At 33.9% G+C, this 17,190-nt stretch overlaps 1 protein-coding gene across 4 annotated transcripts in view; it reads right to left on the reverse strand.

Annotated features, from left to right (window-relative positions):
• The window catches only part of LOC106060054 (sushi, von Willebrand factor type A, EGF and pentraxin domain-containing protein 1-like), a 43,741-nt gene extending 27,464 nt beyond the window's left edge, over positions 1–16,277 (reverse strand). For all 4 annotated transcript variants that reach the window (XM_056011288.1, XM_056011289.1, XM_056011287.1 and 1 more), the window contains exons 1-3: positions 16,187–16,277; positions 9,410–9,436; positions 5,625–5,831 (exon numbers count right to left, since the gene is read on the reverse strand). In XM_056011288.1, the coding sequence (XP_055867263.1) occupies positions 5,625–5,831; positions 9,410–9,436; positions 16,187–16,247 (295 nt within the window). In that variant the 5' untranslated portion in view covers positions 16,248–16,277. The remainder of the gene's footprint in view (positions 1–5,624; positions 5,832–9,409; positions 9,437–16,186) is intronic.
• Positions 16,278–17,190: the final 913 nt, after the last annotated feature.

The raw sequence follows: 17,190 nt of genomic DNA on the forward strand, positions 1-17,190 counted from the left end.
TAAATTATTAAATTAAACCATTTTAACTTATAATAAAGGATTTCTGGAATTCTCCCAAAATTGCAAAAAGTACGAAAAAGTCATGAAAATCTCCTAAAATTATTAAAATCTACTGAAAACTAACGCAAATCTCCTTAAAAACAAACAAAAATTTCTTTTCGGGATGTCCTTCAATATAGAAAATTTTAATCCTAATCGCGATAAAAAAAACGGCATTGTCAGCTTTCATTTAATAAAAAAATAATAATAAGGCGAATTTTAACCAAAACAAGAAGCTCAAATACTTAATTTACTTAAATAGTGATTGGCATATAAATATAGATTTAAATCTATCTCGACCTCTAGAAAAAACGATATTTTGCTAGTCGATAGTAAATCTTTTTGTTGGAAAACTACTATTTTATGTAGATGGCTCGTAAAGTTAATCTGGCAGTGATTTTGTACTTAGTCAAGTATGAATAAAATGCAAAGACGCATAAATTTTTTAATACAAAATTGTAATTTTCATTTATTATCCTTATCCCTACCAAGACTAGGCAATCCGTTTCCTATAGGGCCCGGCATTCTGAAGGACCGGCCCTGCCTGCACTTTCCGTTGTACATGTCTAGACTCTAGACTAGAGTCTAGACAATGAGTCTACTGCTGATAGTACAGTTATTCTGGCACCATGCTCTGTGCAGGACTTTTTCGTTTCTAGGATAAGGGCAGGGGAAACACTAAAAAATAATGGTTTCGGAAAAAAAAACTCAATTTTTAGTTTTTACATATTTCAAATTGTTCTACATGTTGGACACGCATTTTACGTAATAATAACATTAAAAAATAAAATTTATTATATAAACATGCATTTAATAATGGTCACCTGGTAAGAATAAGAGGTGAAAATGATCAAACTACTCATTGTTTTTATTTGATTTTCATTAACAATGATTAAAGAAACAATGTCCTGTCCTGTATTCTTTTTTAGTGGCCCCCGTAAGGGGAAAAAGCCGCTATTAGGTTTGTGCAAAATGTCCGTCTGTCACACTCAGATCTCGAAAACTAGAAGAGATATGAAAAATATTATTTTATCATTAAATGCGGCTTCAAAAGTTTAGGAGCAACGGCTACTTTTGGTTTTCTAAAATCAAACCGTTTAATTTATTAAATTAATTATGCAAGCGATTTTTTCATAAAAATACACCAATTCTAAAACAAAATATAAAAATATTACAATATGCTAACAAAGATGGACAATTATCGTCCAAGTTTAGTCCATCTTTAGTATCACTAAGTCAAATATATTTTTAAAATGTACAGGAAATGTTTACAACAAATATAAATAATAGTTAAAGATATTTTTTTCTGGTCAACTAGCTGCTAAAATTAAAAGAAAACATTTCTGTTTGTTTATAAAGGCTAATAATGCACTTTGTATGTAAATATCACGCACATTTTTTTAATGGACTTTTTATGCAGCGATTTTCGTGCAGTAGCGTAACGTCGCAATATGATCAGGTGCTAAATACATTCCTTAAACTTTTTTAAAAAATCAGATTTTATTTATTTTTTGTTTAGTGCCCCCATCCGAATAAAAGATGATTATTTTTGTGCGTTTTGTTTGTTGGTCGGTCTGTCCGTCACGATTAGATTAAAAAAACTAGAACTCTAAAAGCTATTAAAAATCTGATTTATCCTTTAATGTTCCTCCCGTAACATCTCAATAGTTTTAAGTATCTAAAAATTGATTGTTTCGGATTTTTTGTGCAAAACTAATCAACCAAAACAAATGTTTGTTTGCTCTTCTAACTTATATTGCATTCCATTTCCGTGCTTAAACGTTGCGAAAACACATTATCAATAATATGTTGTTCCGTTTTTTATGTAAATAGCATATTAATGCTAAATCAAAATCTCTTTACTGACTTATATTTCATTAAGTGTAAAAATGTTCCGGATATTGTTTTATAAAACATGAATTATGCTAATGATTGTTTGGAATCGCATAATTTACTAATATTACACTTATATTATTTGACAATGCGTCACAATAATTTGGTTATCAATATCAAATTGTTCCGTATTTGCATCTTTAAACAAATTTAAAAAAAAAATATCGACAATAGGTTGTTCAGGGCTTAAAAAAAAAAGTAATTTACTAGAATTGATTACTGAAAATTACTTTTTAGACATTTAATTTTCTTGCTGAAACGTAACATAGAAGTTTTGTAATCGATAAAGAAAGTTCCGGATTTTGTTTCTTACAAATCGTCGCTAGAAATTATTTAAAAATCTACTAACGCCAAATAATTGTTTGAACTCCCTCTTCTAATTAATAAACAAATAATCTTCTCATTTACGAAATAATGTTTTTACTGATTTTTATGAAAAATATTTTAACTCACTACTCTCTTACAGTACATTAAACTTTCTACCTAAAACATTAAAAAATCTAATTATCGTTAATATTATGTTCCGATTTTTAAAGAAAACAGAATCCAAACACCAAAGTAAGGTATGAAAATTTCTCCACATGGCTGTAGTACATATAATTTTTATACGAGACCATCCAAAAAATGTAATTAACGGTATTACATTTATCTGAAATTCTCTTTTTCTTTTACTATTTATACAAACATCCCGAACAATCTATTATATAAATTTTCAATTGCGTTCATACCTAAAAATTATTGCGATGTTTTGAAACGTAAAATAAAGGTTAATTAATTTTTTATAACTTTTAGTTGTTTTTTTTAATATCAAGATGACGGACAGACCGACTGACAGACAAAACGCAAAAACAATGCGGCTTTGATCCTCTTTAAATAAATTCTATCAGAACTCAGTGCACCAATGTCTATAAACCCTCGTTAAATATCTCGTGTAAATAAAGACATTTTTTTATGGTACCGGTACTAGCCTATTGTGAGGTAATGGAATTTTTTTTCTTTGACGTCATATGAATGGACTCTTTAAATGCAATGTTAAAAGAACGCACTCGGTGCACCATTGTCTATTAACCCTCGAAAAATTGCACGTATTAATGAAAACATATTTTAGTCTAACTAAGCCGTGTGACGTAGTATTGTTTTTTTCCTTTGACGTCATATGGAATGAATTCTTTAAATGAAATGCTAAAAGAACGCACTCGGTGCACCAAAGTCTATGAAAACTCGATAAATGGCTCGTAATGATGAAGGCGATTTTTAGTCTAGCTAGACCGTGTGACGTAGTGTTTTTTTCCCTCTGACGTTATATGGAATTCATTCTTCAAATGAAATGAAAAAAGAACTCGGTATAGTAATGTTTATTAAGCCTCGTTATGTGACTAGCGTTTAAAAAAGGAATGATATCTTGATTTAGATCTAATTTAGATTTTTTAAACTAGATCTAGATTTTTATTACAGTATATCTAGATCTGGATTTATATTCTAATTAAAATTATTTTAGAGTCTAGATCTAGAATTTCTAGATCTAGTTTAGACTAAAATAGACTAGATTAAGATCTAGAATTTCAATTTCTAAACTTAAAGTGTAAAAAAAAAGTGTAGATTTTCATTTCCAAACGTTTTGATCAATAATGCAATGTTTTAATATACTAAAACTAATCTACTATTTTTTATTAAATTTAAATTTAAATTTACGGCAAATGAATCTTTGAAACATTATTACTTTTGACCATCAAAATTAAATCACCTCTTGAATATTATTTGCAAATATGCAGATCCGACAGGGATCCAACTTCGACGGGGGCCGCCTCTGAGTTTGTGTAACACAAACTCTTTTTGTAATCTTGTTTTTTTTTTTTTTTAGGATTTAGAGAATAATACACTTATTTGAGTGTTTAAATATAAACAAGATTACAAAGTATGTGTGTTATAACACAACTTTATCAAATTCACCAGTGGACCAGAAACATATTTAAGCCATAGTCTTGTTTTGACCGTCTTAAGTAATTTAAAAAATCATTGGGAGTTATTTTTCAAATACTGTAAAAAAAAAACAACAACAACGCAACACGTCGTCTTCTTAAGACTCTTCTAAAGTATCAGAAATAAAAAGAGTAGCGTTAACTTTTCATCTAATATCAGCATGGAAACCTTCCGATACAATAAAATCCCAATGTTTATGACATTTATTCAAATGTTATTGCAAGTTTTACAATGATATTTAATTAAAATTATAAAAAGACTTTAACATCACATGTACAGGTTTCCTTTCTTTTACTATAAGACAGAATTGGTATAACGTTGTGCCTTGTTATTTGCAATTAAACTACCATCTAGATGTGTCTAGGCATAATTGGGCATACATTTTACGATTTAATTATCTTTTTCCATGTTTCTTCTTTTGCTAAGATATTATTTTTCCAGCTTGGTTGCCACATTCAAAACGGTGTCGACCGGTGCGGATCGCACCCCCTGGCTCCCCTCGCAGTGACGACACTGCTCCAAAATACCTACCTACAATTTCGATTACTATATAGGAGTAGACGGACTAGGGAAAAAAATGAACTTACACAACTAAACAGGTTTCCAATACACTATTACCCACTAGTAGGCCTATTAAACCTGATCATAATCACCTATTTACTTAAAAGGCATAGACTAGATACAGCATATAGAATATATCAAGATCTAGACATGATCTAGATTTCTAAACTAGCTAGTAGGTTTTCCGTGCTGCCTTTAGGAGCTTAGTAAACAAAACGCAGCTCGAGTCGGTTGTTGAACCTCGAGCCCCATTCATAGGTAGCCAAGCCAGTCCAAGTACGCCGATCACGCTTCTCTTCAAACATGTCATCTAGTTTTGTATCATCATCATCACTACTTTGAGTTCCTCATGGAACATAGGGCCTCGACAAAAACACGCCACTCTCCACAGTCTCTTGCTAGTTTTTTTTTTATGGTTTCCCAGCTCTTCCCGGTCTTCTCTGCTTCTTCAAGTACACTGCGTCGCCATGTTCTTTTTGGTCTTATACTGCCTCTTGTTCCCTGGGGGTTCCACTCTAAGGTCTGCCTAGCTCTGTTGCTGGTATCGTTTCTAAGGGTGTGACCAATCCACCTCCACTTCCTCTCTAAGATCTGCACTTCTATATTTTTCTGTCCACGCATCTCCCACAGTTTGTTGTTTTCTACTTTGTCATACCAGTGTATTTTAATGATATTTCTCAGGCATCTGTTGATGAAAGTCTGGATTTTTTTGTTGTGGCTTCAGTTGTTCTCCATGTTTCAGAACCATACAGTAGGACAGCCTTGACATTAGAGTTAAAGATTCTTAGTTTAGTCTTGTTTGAGATGTAAGGAGATTTCCAGGTTGTTTTTAGCTGTGTAAATGTCTGACGCGCTAGATTTATACGGCGGTTAATGTCTTCATCTGTTCCACCTGATACACTGACAACACTCCCAAGGTATATAACATTTTCTACTTGGTCTATTGTCTGAGAATCCAGTACTATGTCTCCAATTTTTTTATTGTTTTGTATAGTCTACTGTTATATTTCGCGAGAATGCTTACTAAAGTATTACTTAACATCAAGTAATCAGCCTCTACAGCTATTCATAGAGACAGCAACGTTAGTACACTGAGCTAGACAATGATAACAAGAATACTCGTATAATTAACAATGTTGTATGTCACTAACCTTCACAATTTTTTTCAAAAATTGGTCTGGGCCATCTGTACTTGATTATACCAAAGCTCATAAATAGCCGACAATTTGGTTGAAAATAATCATAACCTAGACACCATGAGAAACTGATACATCGGTCTTGACATTCCCTTAATGTTCCTGGAATATTCGTTGCATTTCCGTCCGCATAATAGTTCTCCACAAAGGAGCAATAAATCACTGAAATAAAAGGAAAAAGAACAAAAATTAACAAAAAATTACATTAAGTTCACGTGTATCAATTTGGATCAGTCATGTAATTAAATTTGTAATAGATCTAAACCATATTTAATAAATCTCTTCGATTACAAATAGGTGTACCAATTGTATTTTGTTATTTTTTGTTGTTGTTGTTGTTTTTATTTATGCAGTTCGCTTTCTAAATACACAATGATCCTATCTCATGTCTTAATAATTTGGAAATAACTGTGTAGTTAGGTGATAGCTTTTTACATACATTTATATTGGCCAAACGGTTTTAATTGCTATTCGGCACATACATACATACATACATATATACATACATACATACACACATACATACATACATACATACATACATACATACATACATACATACATACATACATACATACATACATACATACATACATACCGTGACGATACGAACTTGCATGCAAAAGTTCATTTGAGTTTTTCCCAGCAAATCGTGGGAAACTTTTAATTTTAACTTGAAACAATTATTTTCCTTTCCACCCATAACTAAATTCTTATATAATTTATCTCCCCTTGCACTGTTTCTCACGGGACGAATCTCAACGTAAAACATTAACTAGCCTCTCTAGGGCTAACTTTTAATTTTTGACCGCTGGACAGGTGACCAGCACACAATAATCGCGGCACCAGCGCTACACGCAGCGACCTAATAACTTTTCACACCTATTTCTCCCTCCCCCCCCCCCCCCACCGCCCCCGCAGGATACGCACCGCTCTAAGAATAGCATTGCACTCGGGCTGGACAGATACATATTAACTTAATTTTCTTACTCTCACGGTAGGCAACGAATATTGACCATAAATCTGACCTGACGCCTGACATCTCCGGTACATAGATACATGTAAGAAAATCACCTCGCTTTTTTCCCCACCCGTTAAACAAAAAGTCCCATCTATATATAGAGAGAGACCAAAGCATTCTAAGTTAGGCTCGCTAGAATTCATTCAGTCTCCTCTGTTAGGAAGTTTATTAGCGAGGTTTCATTAGGGACAAACGGGTGAGTGTAAATAGTTTACTATACTTATTTTATCTTATAGGAATGTGTGAGTACACATTAGTACACAACCACGTTCCCCGTCATTACATTATGACTTTATTATGTATGTACATTGTACTATTTTATGTCGATGCCATATCTTCATATAGTAGTACTAATGCCGCTATGGTTGTCTACGTTTGAAACCATAGTTATTGTATTTGATTTGTTATGTTTCATCCATTCCAGTATCTTAGTGACTGATGTAAACAATAACCTTTCGTGAATCTAAGTACTGTCTAAGAACTTAGATCACAGTGCTCTAAACTTACAGAGCGCATGGAAAAGTAATGATTTCACATTCCTAATACATATCCCTCATACATATTATTATGTCTCACACCTTTGTGAACTTATAGTTCCTTGGATGAGTTTAATTTTATATCGAACCCTTATCATTGTATCTCGATCCCTAGTATTTAATTTTCATCTTATCCTTTAGTATATACTATTGTCATTGCCCATTTTACTATGACTGATTACTTATCGGCATAATCACCGTCAACGGATGAATATTGACTAGTATCACCCTACATTGTATGATAACACATTTATTGTGGTTATCCTACTTGTATCTATTTTTGTTATTGAGTTATATGCATGCTTTAAGATTTTATACTTAATTGTCTTAAATGCCTTATTGGGATTGATACCAATGCCTACATCTGATTGATTGCAAGGCATATGGGAATCCCTGCTCAATGCCTTTAGCAGGTTCCTAATTGCCTGTCTTATCACCCGATTGCTATAGCTACCAGATCTCCACTTAAAGCTGTAAGCAAAGCCGACCACAACAGATACCCCTCCCCCAATTACATACCTGTCAGCAAGAAGGCATTGCCTACTGTCCTTGGCCATACAATATTCCCATGTGTCCACAGTGCCCTATGCTGCCCAGTATTATCTGTCCACTACCCAATAGCTATTGCCTAATGACGACTGCTTAGAGCAACCTTCTCTGCAGAAGCCAAACTGGTGTGAGTCAGCACGGCCTTCTACAAGCTAGAAACCACAGCTAAGAGGTCCACCCCATTACAACTTAGTCTGCAGCACCAACTCTCTCTACAGCTAAACAGGCAGCGGCCTCACCCTAGAGCCAGCTTGCCTACAGCATAGAGAATATCCCGAGCCGACGTCCTAAGGCAGAGCCGGATGACTCATCCTTCTGAGTGCCAGTCCTACGACCGCCAGAAGACGACCCACAGGCTAGCAGCTAAGAATATAAGTAGCCAGACATAGGAACATTCTTCTCCTCCAATCACTCAATAATTAGCAATCCATGATGAACAGTTATGTTAGATATTAGCATCTTCATTTCATTTCTCGATTATAATTTTTTTGATCATTTATGTGGTGATTATGTTTTGTATATAATATGTAAACGTTACGTCATAGAACCTTGGTTGTAAGACTTAAAGAATTCTATGTTTATTTATTATTTTACTATTTATTTCATTGGTCCATTGGTTGGGACAGAGTGACAGCGCTTGAAGTTTTGTTATTGTTGACAGGGGACCGGAGTTTTGTGATAGCATAGTAGGAGCCATTATAAGGCAGTTCTGATAGTTAATGGATATTTAAGAATTCAGCTTTTGTTGGCGTTATCTACAGTTATAATTTATTCCTATTTCTTTATTAAATATTCTTATTTCTAATGCATCCCTGGTGTTCTTGAAGTATTGCATATGTAATGTATCCATGTCAAAGTCATAGGCTAGGAGTTCACAACAATCACAACAATTTATCTTTTGTAAAATTTCATTTATTAAATTATTTTTATTAATAAACTTTTAATATTGGTCTGTTCTTACTGTTAGTTGCGATGTGCCTGTACAAAATCTTGTCTATGTGAGTGGGATAAATTAATAAAATTTCCCCTAGACTTAAACAAGCAAGCCAATTATTAACTAATTAAACATCTCGTCACACATACATACATACATACACACATACGTACATACATACATACATACATACATACGCCTTACTTTCTCTACTTTATAATATAAGATATATAAAAAAAAATAACAGAAACATAAAATAAAGACAGAGAGAGAGAGAAAGAGAGAGAGAGAGAGAGGGAGGAAAAGTAGATATATTGATTAGAATACTGGGATGAGTTTAAATGAGAGAAAAAGATCGAGAAAAAGAGTAAGAAAGAGCAATTTAGAAAAACAAAAGAAAGAGAGAAGGTTAGTGAAAGAGAGATTAAGAGATTGAGAGACGGAAAAAGAGGGCCAAGAATACATGATAGAAAAAGAGCAAAAAAAAAGAAATGAGGGATTAGAAAAAGAATTTATAAAGAGAAAAGTAAAGACAAAAAACAGAGAGAAAGACAAAAAAGCGAGAAATACGAGAAATTATTTATATTATTGCTTCATTGGTGCAGAGTGATTATTAATTATTTAGTTATTTATTTATCAATTACAATTATGTACTTAGATAATAGTTATTTATCTGGCATATTAGATACATTATATTTACCTGCAGAGACTTCAATTGTACACCATTCTGAAATTTAAAGAAAAACTATTTTACTTCACTAGAAATAGACATATTAACCAATTATTAAAACAGCTTGAATAGAGCTACGAGCGTTTCCGTACCATATCATTACATGTAAGAAAAGAAAACATGCCCTGACAGGGTTCTCATATCATGGGCGTAGCCAAACCCCCCCCCCCCGAAAAGAAATCCCCCCCAAGGGGGGGGGGAACGGAATTTAGTGAATGATTTTTTGCTTTGATTTTGTTTATTTTAGGTGAGATTTTAATACTAAACCATCAATTGCCCCAGCACAACCAATGGGGTTTTGAGTTTTAAAACCCCTTACCAGGGAGGGGGGTTCGAGTTTAAAAACCCCTAGCAGGGGTTTTGAGTTTAAAACCCCCTACTAGGGGTTTTGAGTTTTAAACCCTCTACTTGGGGTTTTTGCAGTTAACCCCCCCTCCCCCCACTAATTCCAAGAGCACAGTTAAGGGAGATTTTGATTTTAAACCCCCCTCCAAAATTTACGATAAACCCCATCTTCAATATAAAAAAAAGTTAATTACACACTCAAAATGTTATGAGCGTAGCTAAATGGATTTTGACTTAGTTTTTAGTTTAAACCCCCACTTCAGCGGGGTTTGAAGGTAAAAAATACCTCTTTTCTTTAATAATAAAAACAAAGCAAATTATACACTCAAAATGTTTTGAGTGCAGTCAAAGGGGTTTTGAGTTTAAACTCCCCTCCAGAGGAGTTTGAAGCTAAAAAGTACCTCTTCAATATAAATAAAAGCAAATTACTCACACTAAAATCTATGAACGCAGCCAAAGGGGTTTTGAGTTTAAACCCCTCGCTAGGGGGGTTTGAGACTAAAAAATACATCTTCAGTGTAAGAAAAAAAAGCAAATTACGCACTCAAATTGTAATGAGTGTTGTCAAAAGGGGTTTTGAGTTTAAACCCCCATTCAGAGGGGTTTAATGCTAAAAATACCTCTTCAATATAAAAAAAAAGCAAATTACACACAATCCAATCGGGGGTTTTGACTCTAAACCCCTCTTCTACAGATGGCGTTTGTTTAAACTTTAAAACCCCTCCAGATGGTTGTGAGTTTAAGATCCCCCTACAGAGCGTTTTGAGGTGGAAAACCCCCAACAGATGATTTTGAGAGAGCGAGCATGAGGTTTGCGGGACATGTTCTCCGACAAAATGAATTACGCATAAGAAGAGTTGCAATGATATCCTAGTACAACTTGACGCCACTCATTCATTGAGGTCCTCATGGCAGGTGGGAAGAGGCTTCAGACATTACCAGTGACAGATTTTTATGGAAACAGCTTGACGTCAAATGCTCCAAACGGCGCGGTATGGTCTAAGTCAGTAAGAATAGCTCATTAGGTTTTTAAAATAAAACTTTTTAATAGCAGGAAAATGCACTGTAGATACCTCAGAATATGCATTTTGTTGGCTTTCAATACCAGAAATAGTGCTTGGCGACGGGGCTTCGCCCTGCGCTAGCGCTCCCCTGACCTCATTGATAGTAATGGCAGGGAATCTACAATTTTATGGAAACAGCTTGATGGCAAATGCGCCTAACGGTGCTGGAGGGTCTAAGTCAGTAGGAATAGCACATTAGGTTTTGGAAATAAAACTTTTTAATAGCAGAAAAATGCACTGTAGATACCTCAGAATATGCATTTTGTTGGCTTTCAATATCAGAAATAGTGCTCCTAGCGCTCCCCCAGACCTCCTTGCTCGTGTTGGCGGGGAATCTACAATTTTTCCGCTAACTCATGGAAGAACCTATTCTAGGGCACAATAAACGTCTTCCGAAAGAATGAAGGGTCAGAATGCAATAAAGATTATGTACACACACACACACATAAATACATATAAAAAAAATTCGCGGGGGGGGTGGGGGGGCGGGGGGGGGAGAGAAAAAATCCCCTCCCCCCAACCCCCCCCCCCCCGAAAAAAAATCCTGGCTACGCCGATGTCTCATATTATTGGTCATGACCCCATCAGGGGTGGAATGACCATTTGCGAGGGGTGGCCTAAGACCATCGAAAATTTTGCTTTTTGTTGTTTTTTTTTAATTCTGTCTGCCCATCTGTCTGTTTGTGTGTCTGTCTTGTCAAAAGCGTATACACGTTATTTCTCTGACATCCAATCTCAGATCAAACTGAAACATTGTACAATTATTTCTTTTACCTGACAACATAAGAGCGAATTAAAAAAAAAAAACAAGTAGTGAACTATGTATTGGTAATAAAAAAAATTACACCACTTTTGAATGAAAAACTTCAGGGGAAGTAGGACTTATTACAAAGTTCACAAACTTCTTCATTATTACATCAAGCTTCATTAATAGATTGCTATAAAAATGCATTTAAGGTCGCAATGGTATTAATGAATCATTATAAAATAAAATGCTAAAGATACGAACAAGTCCTTAAAATATACGGAATATATAGACAAAAATTGTTTTTTTTGGGGTGTCATTTAATATGGATCCTACGCGCGATAATAAAAACGGCATTATGCATTAAACATAATTGGGTAATCTGGTGGAAGAAGCTTCTCGCGCCTTAAACTAAGGAAGAAATACTTAAGGTCAACAATCTCAAAGATAGATTGAAATATTTGGTAATTCTTGCTATTGAGCGTAATCAAAGTAGGAAACAGAATTATCATGATATACTCTATGACTTTGCTACACGCAAGGCTCGTAAAGTAATTCTGATAGGTCAAGTGTAAATGATACAGCACAACGTTATTCCATTTAAAGTATAACAAAAGAAACCAGTTCATGTAATGTTGAGTCTGTTTATAATTTTAATTAAGTATTATTGTAAAATGTGCAATAAACAATTGAATAAATGAATTAACATTGGGATTTTATATTTGAGAAAATATCGATTAAAGTAGGTAATAAGCTCATACTGTTTCGAGAGGTTTCCATGCTGATCTTACGTGATCACTTAACGCTAGTCTGCTTATTCCAGAAGAGTTAGAAGAGTCTTATTAAAGACGACGCGTTGCACTGTTTGTGAAAATAACGCCAAATTTCTTTAAACGGTCAAAACATTAGTGAATTTTATGGGGACCGTCTGAGTTTGTGTGATAACACGAACTCTCTTTGTAATTTTTTTTTCATTTTTTGTTACTTCAGAAGTAGACTTGATGATGAAGATGACATTCGTTGTGATTTTGCAATGACTGTCTCGAGAATTCCTGAACTTATTATATTAGACAGACATTAGTAGACAGACATTAGACAGACATTCGTACAGACGTTGACTTGATTGCAAATACTGTCGCAACATTATTCTTTAACCACTATAGTTCACTGCATCAAGGACTGTACGTTTCCATGCTTAGCCATACATCTCAAATTGTAACATAAGTATGTGACATGAATAGAATAAACATGCAATAGTAAAGTAAATAAATGAAAGTCATAAAAATAAGATTTTTCTGTAATTTAAACACTTTTTTTTTTACACTGAATACAATTATACAAAGCTTTGCTACTTAAATAAATCATAAATTTAAAATTTGATCATGATTTTTTAAGATTTACAAAATTATATATGCAGGGCCTACCCAGGCCTATGTACGAAATGCATTTTACGGTTGTGGTCTCCGCATAGTGGGGCATTATTTGTAAAATGTTTTGGATGTTCCTTCAGAGTTAAAGATAATTTACTTCCTAGTCCAAATCTCCAGTAGGAAGATTGCGGATAGGAGCGGGCAGGGTTTGAACCCAACACCATCAATAAGTCCGAACGAAAGTCCAGCGCGCAAACCGCAAGACCAGGTATTAAGACTTAAAAAAACAAAAAAACGCGAATCTTTTTTTTGAAAGAACTCCACCTAAGTTGTGACAAAATATATAGGTCAAAAAGGTCTGTTTGTCACCATGAAGTACCTCAGTCAACCTTTTTTCTCGTATACACTCTAGATCTTATAGGCTATAAAGATTGACTAACTATCATTTATCTCTCTATTCTTTGCTAGAATGTGTAGGAAATGATGAAAAAGATGTTATCTAAATAGAGATAGAAAGAGGAAAGAAGCGGGAGAATAAAATGGAGGACTCTAAAACTGAAATTAGGACTTAGGTTAGGTCTATCATCTAATATCATTATAATTATCATAAGCTCTAAAACAGGGCTGGCGAACCTTTTCAGTCCGAGTGCCAATTAATTTCAATTTAAAAACAATAAAGATTGTTGCGTACCCAGTAGATCTACTAGTGACGCCGCTATATATAAGGAGTGCTACAGCCAGTAAGGCATGTATAAAAAAAGCTAATTAACAATATTACGTGTTAATTCAATTTTATTATCCTGACCTACAGATTTGAAGTTTTAGGGCAGGCCAATCAGTGCGACTTCTACTGTTGTGTGGTAGACGATAACAGTTTGATATCTGGTGTATATCGTGTATTCTTCAAAGTTACACACGCCGCACTTAGTTCACCAGGCATCTGATTTAATATAATTCATTGTAGAACATAAACATTCGCATTAGTAGGTAGACGAGAAAATTGACAGAATGGATGTTGCTACTTTTATCAGAGAATTGAAAAGTTTTAGGCAGGTTATTCCAAACTTGAAGAATCACATTTTCTGCTAATATCTGAGGTTCTAATGATCTTTTTAACCGTTCACGTTCAATTAATTCAAGTCGTATTCGTAAGTCAATAATTTTTTGTCTCCAAGTTGCGCTGGACTGAAATTCAACAAGTTGCATTTCAATGTCGTGTAATCCCATCCAAGAAAACATGGTCAAATCCAGAGTTTCAAAATCTACTGTATTTGGATATTTTATACATTAAGAGGTGTACTCGAATTTTCGAAATAGTTCAAAACGCAGTGGAAATTGTTCAGCAGTTGTGTCAATTATCTCTAAAACTAATCTTTTCTGATAATCTTTGCCGGTAGTATCATGAACTTTTAAATCATCATAAAATTTCTTCAGTTTGTTAAAATATTTTATTTTTCCTTCTCTATATCACGTTTGTAAATCTTTAACTTTTTTTCAAATGCTGTCAAGATGTCAAATGCCTGATCGACAGATTTTCCGAAACCTTGCAACTTCGTATTAAGTTCATTTCAATGGGATGAAAAATCGGTAAAAAAAAACATTAGTCTGATAAGCCAGTCAACATTTGTCAATTCTGAGCAATTTTGTTTGTTATCATCCCTAAAGATTCGAATTTCATAAAGGCATTCCACAAACCGTTCCAGAACGTGACCTCGGCTTAGTCAACGTACGTTGTTGTACATTAATAAACCAGAGTAACTGGACTGAACTTCACTTAGCAGCTGTTCAAATTTTCTCTTATTCAAACCAGTAATGAAGTTTACGGTTTTCGTTACACATTTCATAATGTCTTCCTTTAAGTTCCTTTAAGCCGTTATTTGAACATAGGATTTGTTAGTGCACAATGCAGTGAAAAGTTATTAGTGGGTGTCCAACATGTCCTGTAAACAAAGTAACGAAACTTGCTTCTTTTCCAGTCATACTTGGAGTACCATCAGTTGTAACAGAAACTATTTTTTGAGACCTACACCTGCATTTCTGAGTTCAGTCACAACAGTTTGACATATATCTGCACCTGTTGTTGTCGTTGATAAAGTTGCTAATTGTGTTAGTTCTTCGTGTATTTCATTTCCTTTGCTATATTTGACAATGATGGCCAGTCTAGCGGACGATATCACATCAGTACTTTCATCAAGGCAAATAGAATAGCCTTGACATGCAATAATTTCCTTCTTTACTTGTTCTTGAATATTAACGTGCAATTTCTTAACTCTCGCTTTAATTGTGTTTCGGCTTATTGGCAAATCCTTTATTCTCTGAATGACTTTATCCTTGTTTTGAAAGTCTTCAAACAAATAAGACGCACATTCTAACATTTCTTCTTTGATATAATCACCGTCACTTAAAGGTTTTCGATGCTTAGCTATAATTTTTTAAAACTTTAAAACTTGCAGCCACTAAGTTAGAAGAACTTTTAACAAAGTTTACAAAAGAACTGGATTGTGAAATCGCTTTTTTTAACTTACGCGAAATATGTTCTTTTTGCTCATCCTCGATTTTGCCTAAAATCCAGCTGTGATTGGACTCATAATGACGTTTTACTGATGATGTCCGACAAACAACACTTTCCAAACATATGGCACATTAGGCCTTTTTTTTATTTTTGAGAATGACATGTTATGATAATTATTCTGATAAAAATTTATTGATGACAACGCTAGCAATCGATTTAAGACCGACACGTTTTCAGTATCAACCAAATGGCGGAAGTTAAGGAGACCTCGTTCAAATACGAGATTTGTCTTGAAAAAAAATTTTTATGCTCTATGCTCCCCAAATGAAACACAGTCATATGAAAAAATTATATGGAATATGATCCACTAGAGCTTATTCCATATTATTTACAGATCTCGGAAATAATCGAACGTCATTAATTATGGTAATTTGAGATATCTGTGATTTTTCCAAAAAAACAAATTTCTTAATATCATCGTCGTCGCGTGTCACACAATATCGTTTCGCGTGCCACCTTGGGCACGCGTGTCATAGGTTCGCCAGCCCTGCTCTATTATCATCTAGATCTAGTAATTTTTTTTCTGTATACACCTTATTATGGCTTATACGGTGATCGGAAGCTTTAAGGCTATAGAGATTAGAGCCAAACTATATATCAAATCTAATAACGCTCAATAAGTCGGTATAAAGTATTTTTGTCTAAATTTACCTTTATTTAAAAATGTGATCATAATAATTAGATTTACTACGAAAGCCACAATTTTGTCCATATAGATCGATCCAGATCTTCATGTCTTTGTTAGTATGCACGCAAAACGGAAATTCAATTTTTGTTTTTTTTAATGCAATAAAAATACGAACTTTGATGTTTACTTATGGTTTACTACATAATATTAGCAGTAACCCGGCAATATTGAAGACTGATTTTTCTTATCTAGGTATATATTCTCTACCATCCTGAATCTCTGAACCAAATTAACACTCCAGTTATGGCCTGTCACGGTTTTATGTTAGTATAATTTATAGCTAATGGTATTACTAAAACGTAAAGAAAGTAAACTAAAGTAGCAATTATACATAAAGCACTCAACCATAATAATTAAATACATAAACAAAATATAATAAAATACACAGAAAGACACAAAGATACAACAAAGAGCCGCATATCATATCCTATGACAGATTTGTACCAATTCTCTTTCTTTCCTAGTGCTATTAGAACATGGAATGGGTTACCTGAGTAATCCCACTGGGGGACGTTTTTGAAATTTTAATGAGGGGGGCGCTGAGAGCCAAAGGGGCGGTAGGGAGGCACTGGGCCCATAAAGAGGCGATAAGGAGAGAAAGGGGGAAAGAAGAAACTAAAGGTGCACAGAAACAAAACAAATTTTAAAACTCTTCAAATATAAAGCTGGCAAACTAAATATAGACTAATTAGAGTTATCTTGCTTCTCATTTAAGAACATAAACAACGTTAGAAATTGAGTTAGGAAATCCCATTTTCTATTTATAAATTTTTACTTTTTTGCTGTAATTGTAGGGTATCTAGTGTCCTTAAATCTTTAGCGCATAAACAATTATGATTTGATAAACAAAGTACGTTTTTGATTATAGTTTATTTTATTAACATATGTTAATATAGTGATATGTAAATGTTAATTTAAAAAAAAAATTCTTTCGTATTCTAATGTATTGTGTCTAATTTACATAAAA

This window comes from Biomphalaria glabrata, chromosome 14 (assembly GCF_947242115.1).
Source record: "Biomphalaria glabrata chromosome 14, xgBioGlab47.1, whole genome shotgun sequence".
Taxonomy (NCBI): Eukaryota; Metazoa; Mollusca; class Gastropoda; family Planorbidae; genus Biomphalaria; species Biomphalaria glabrata.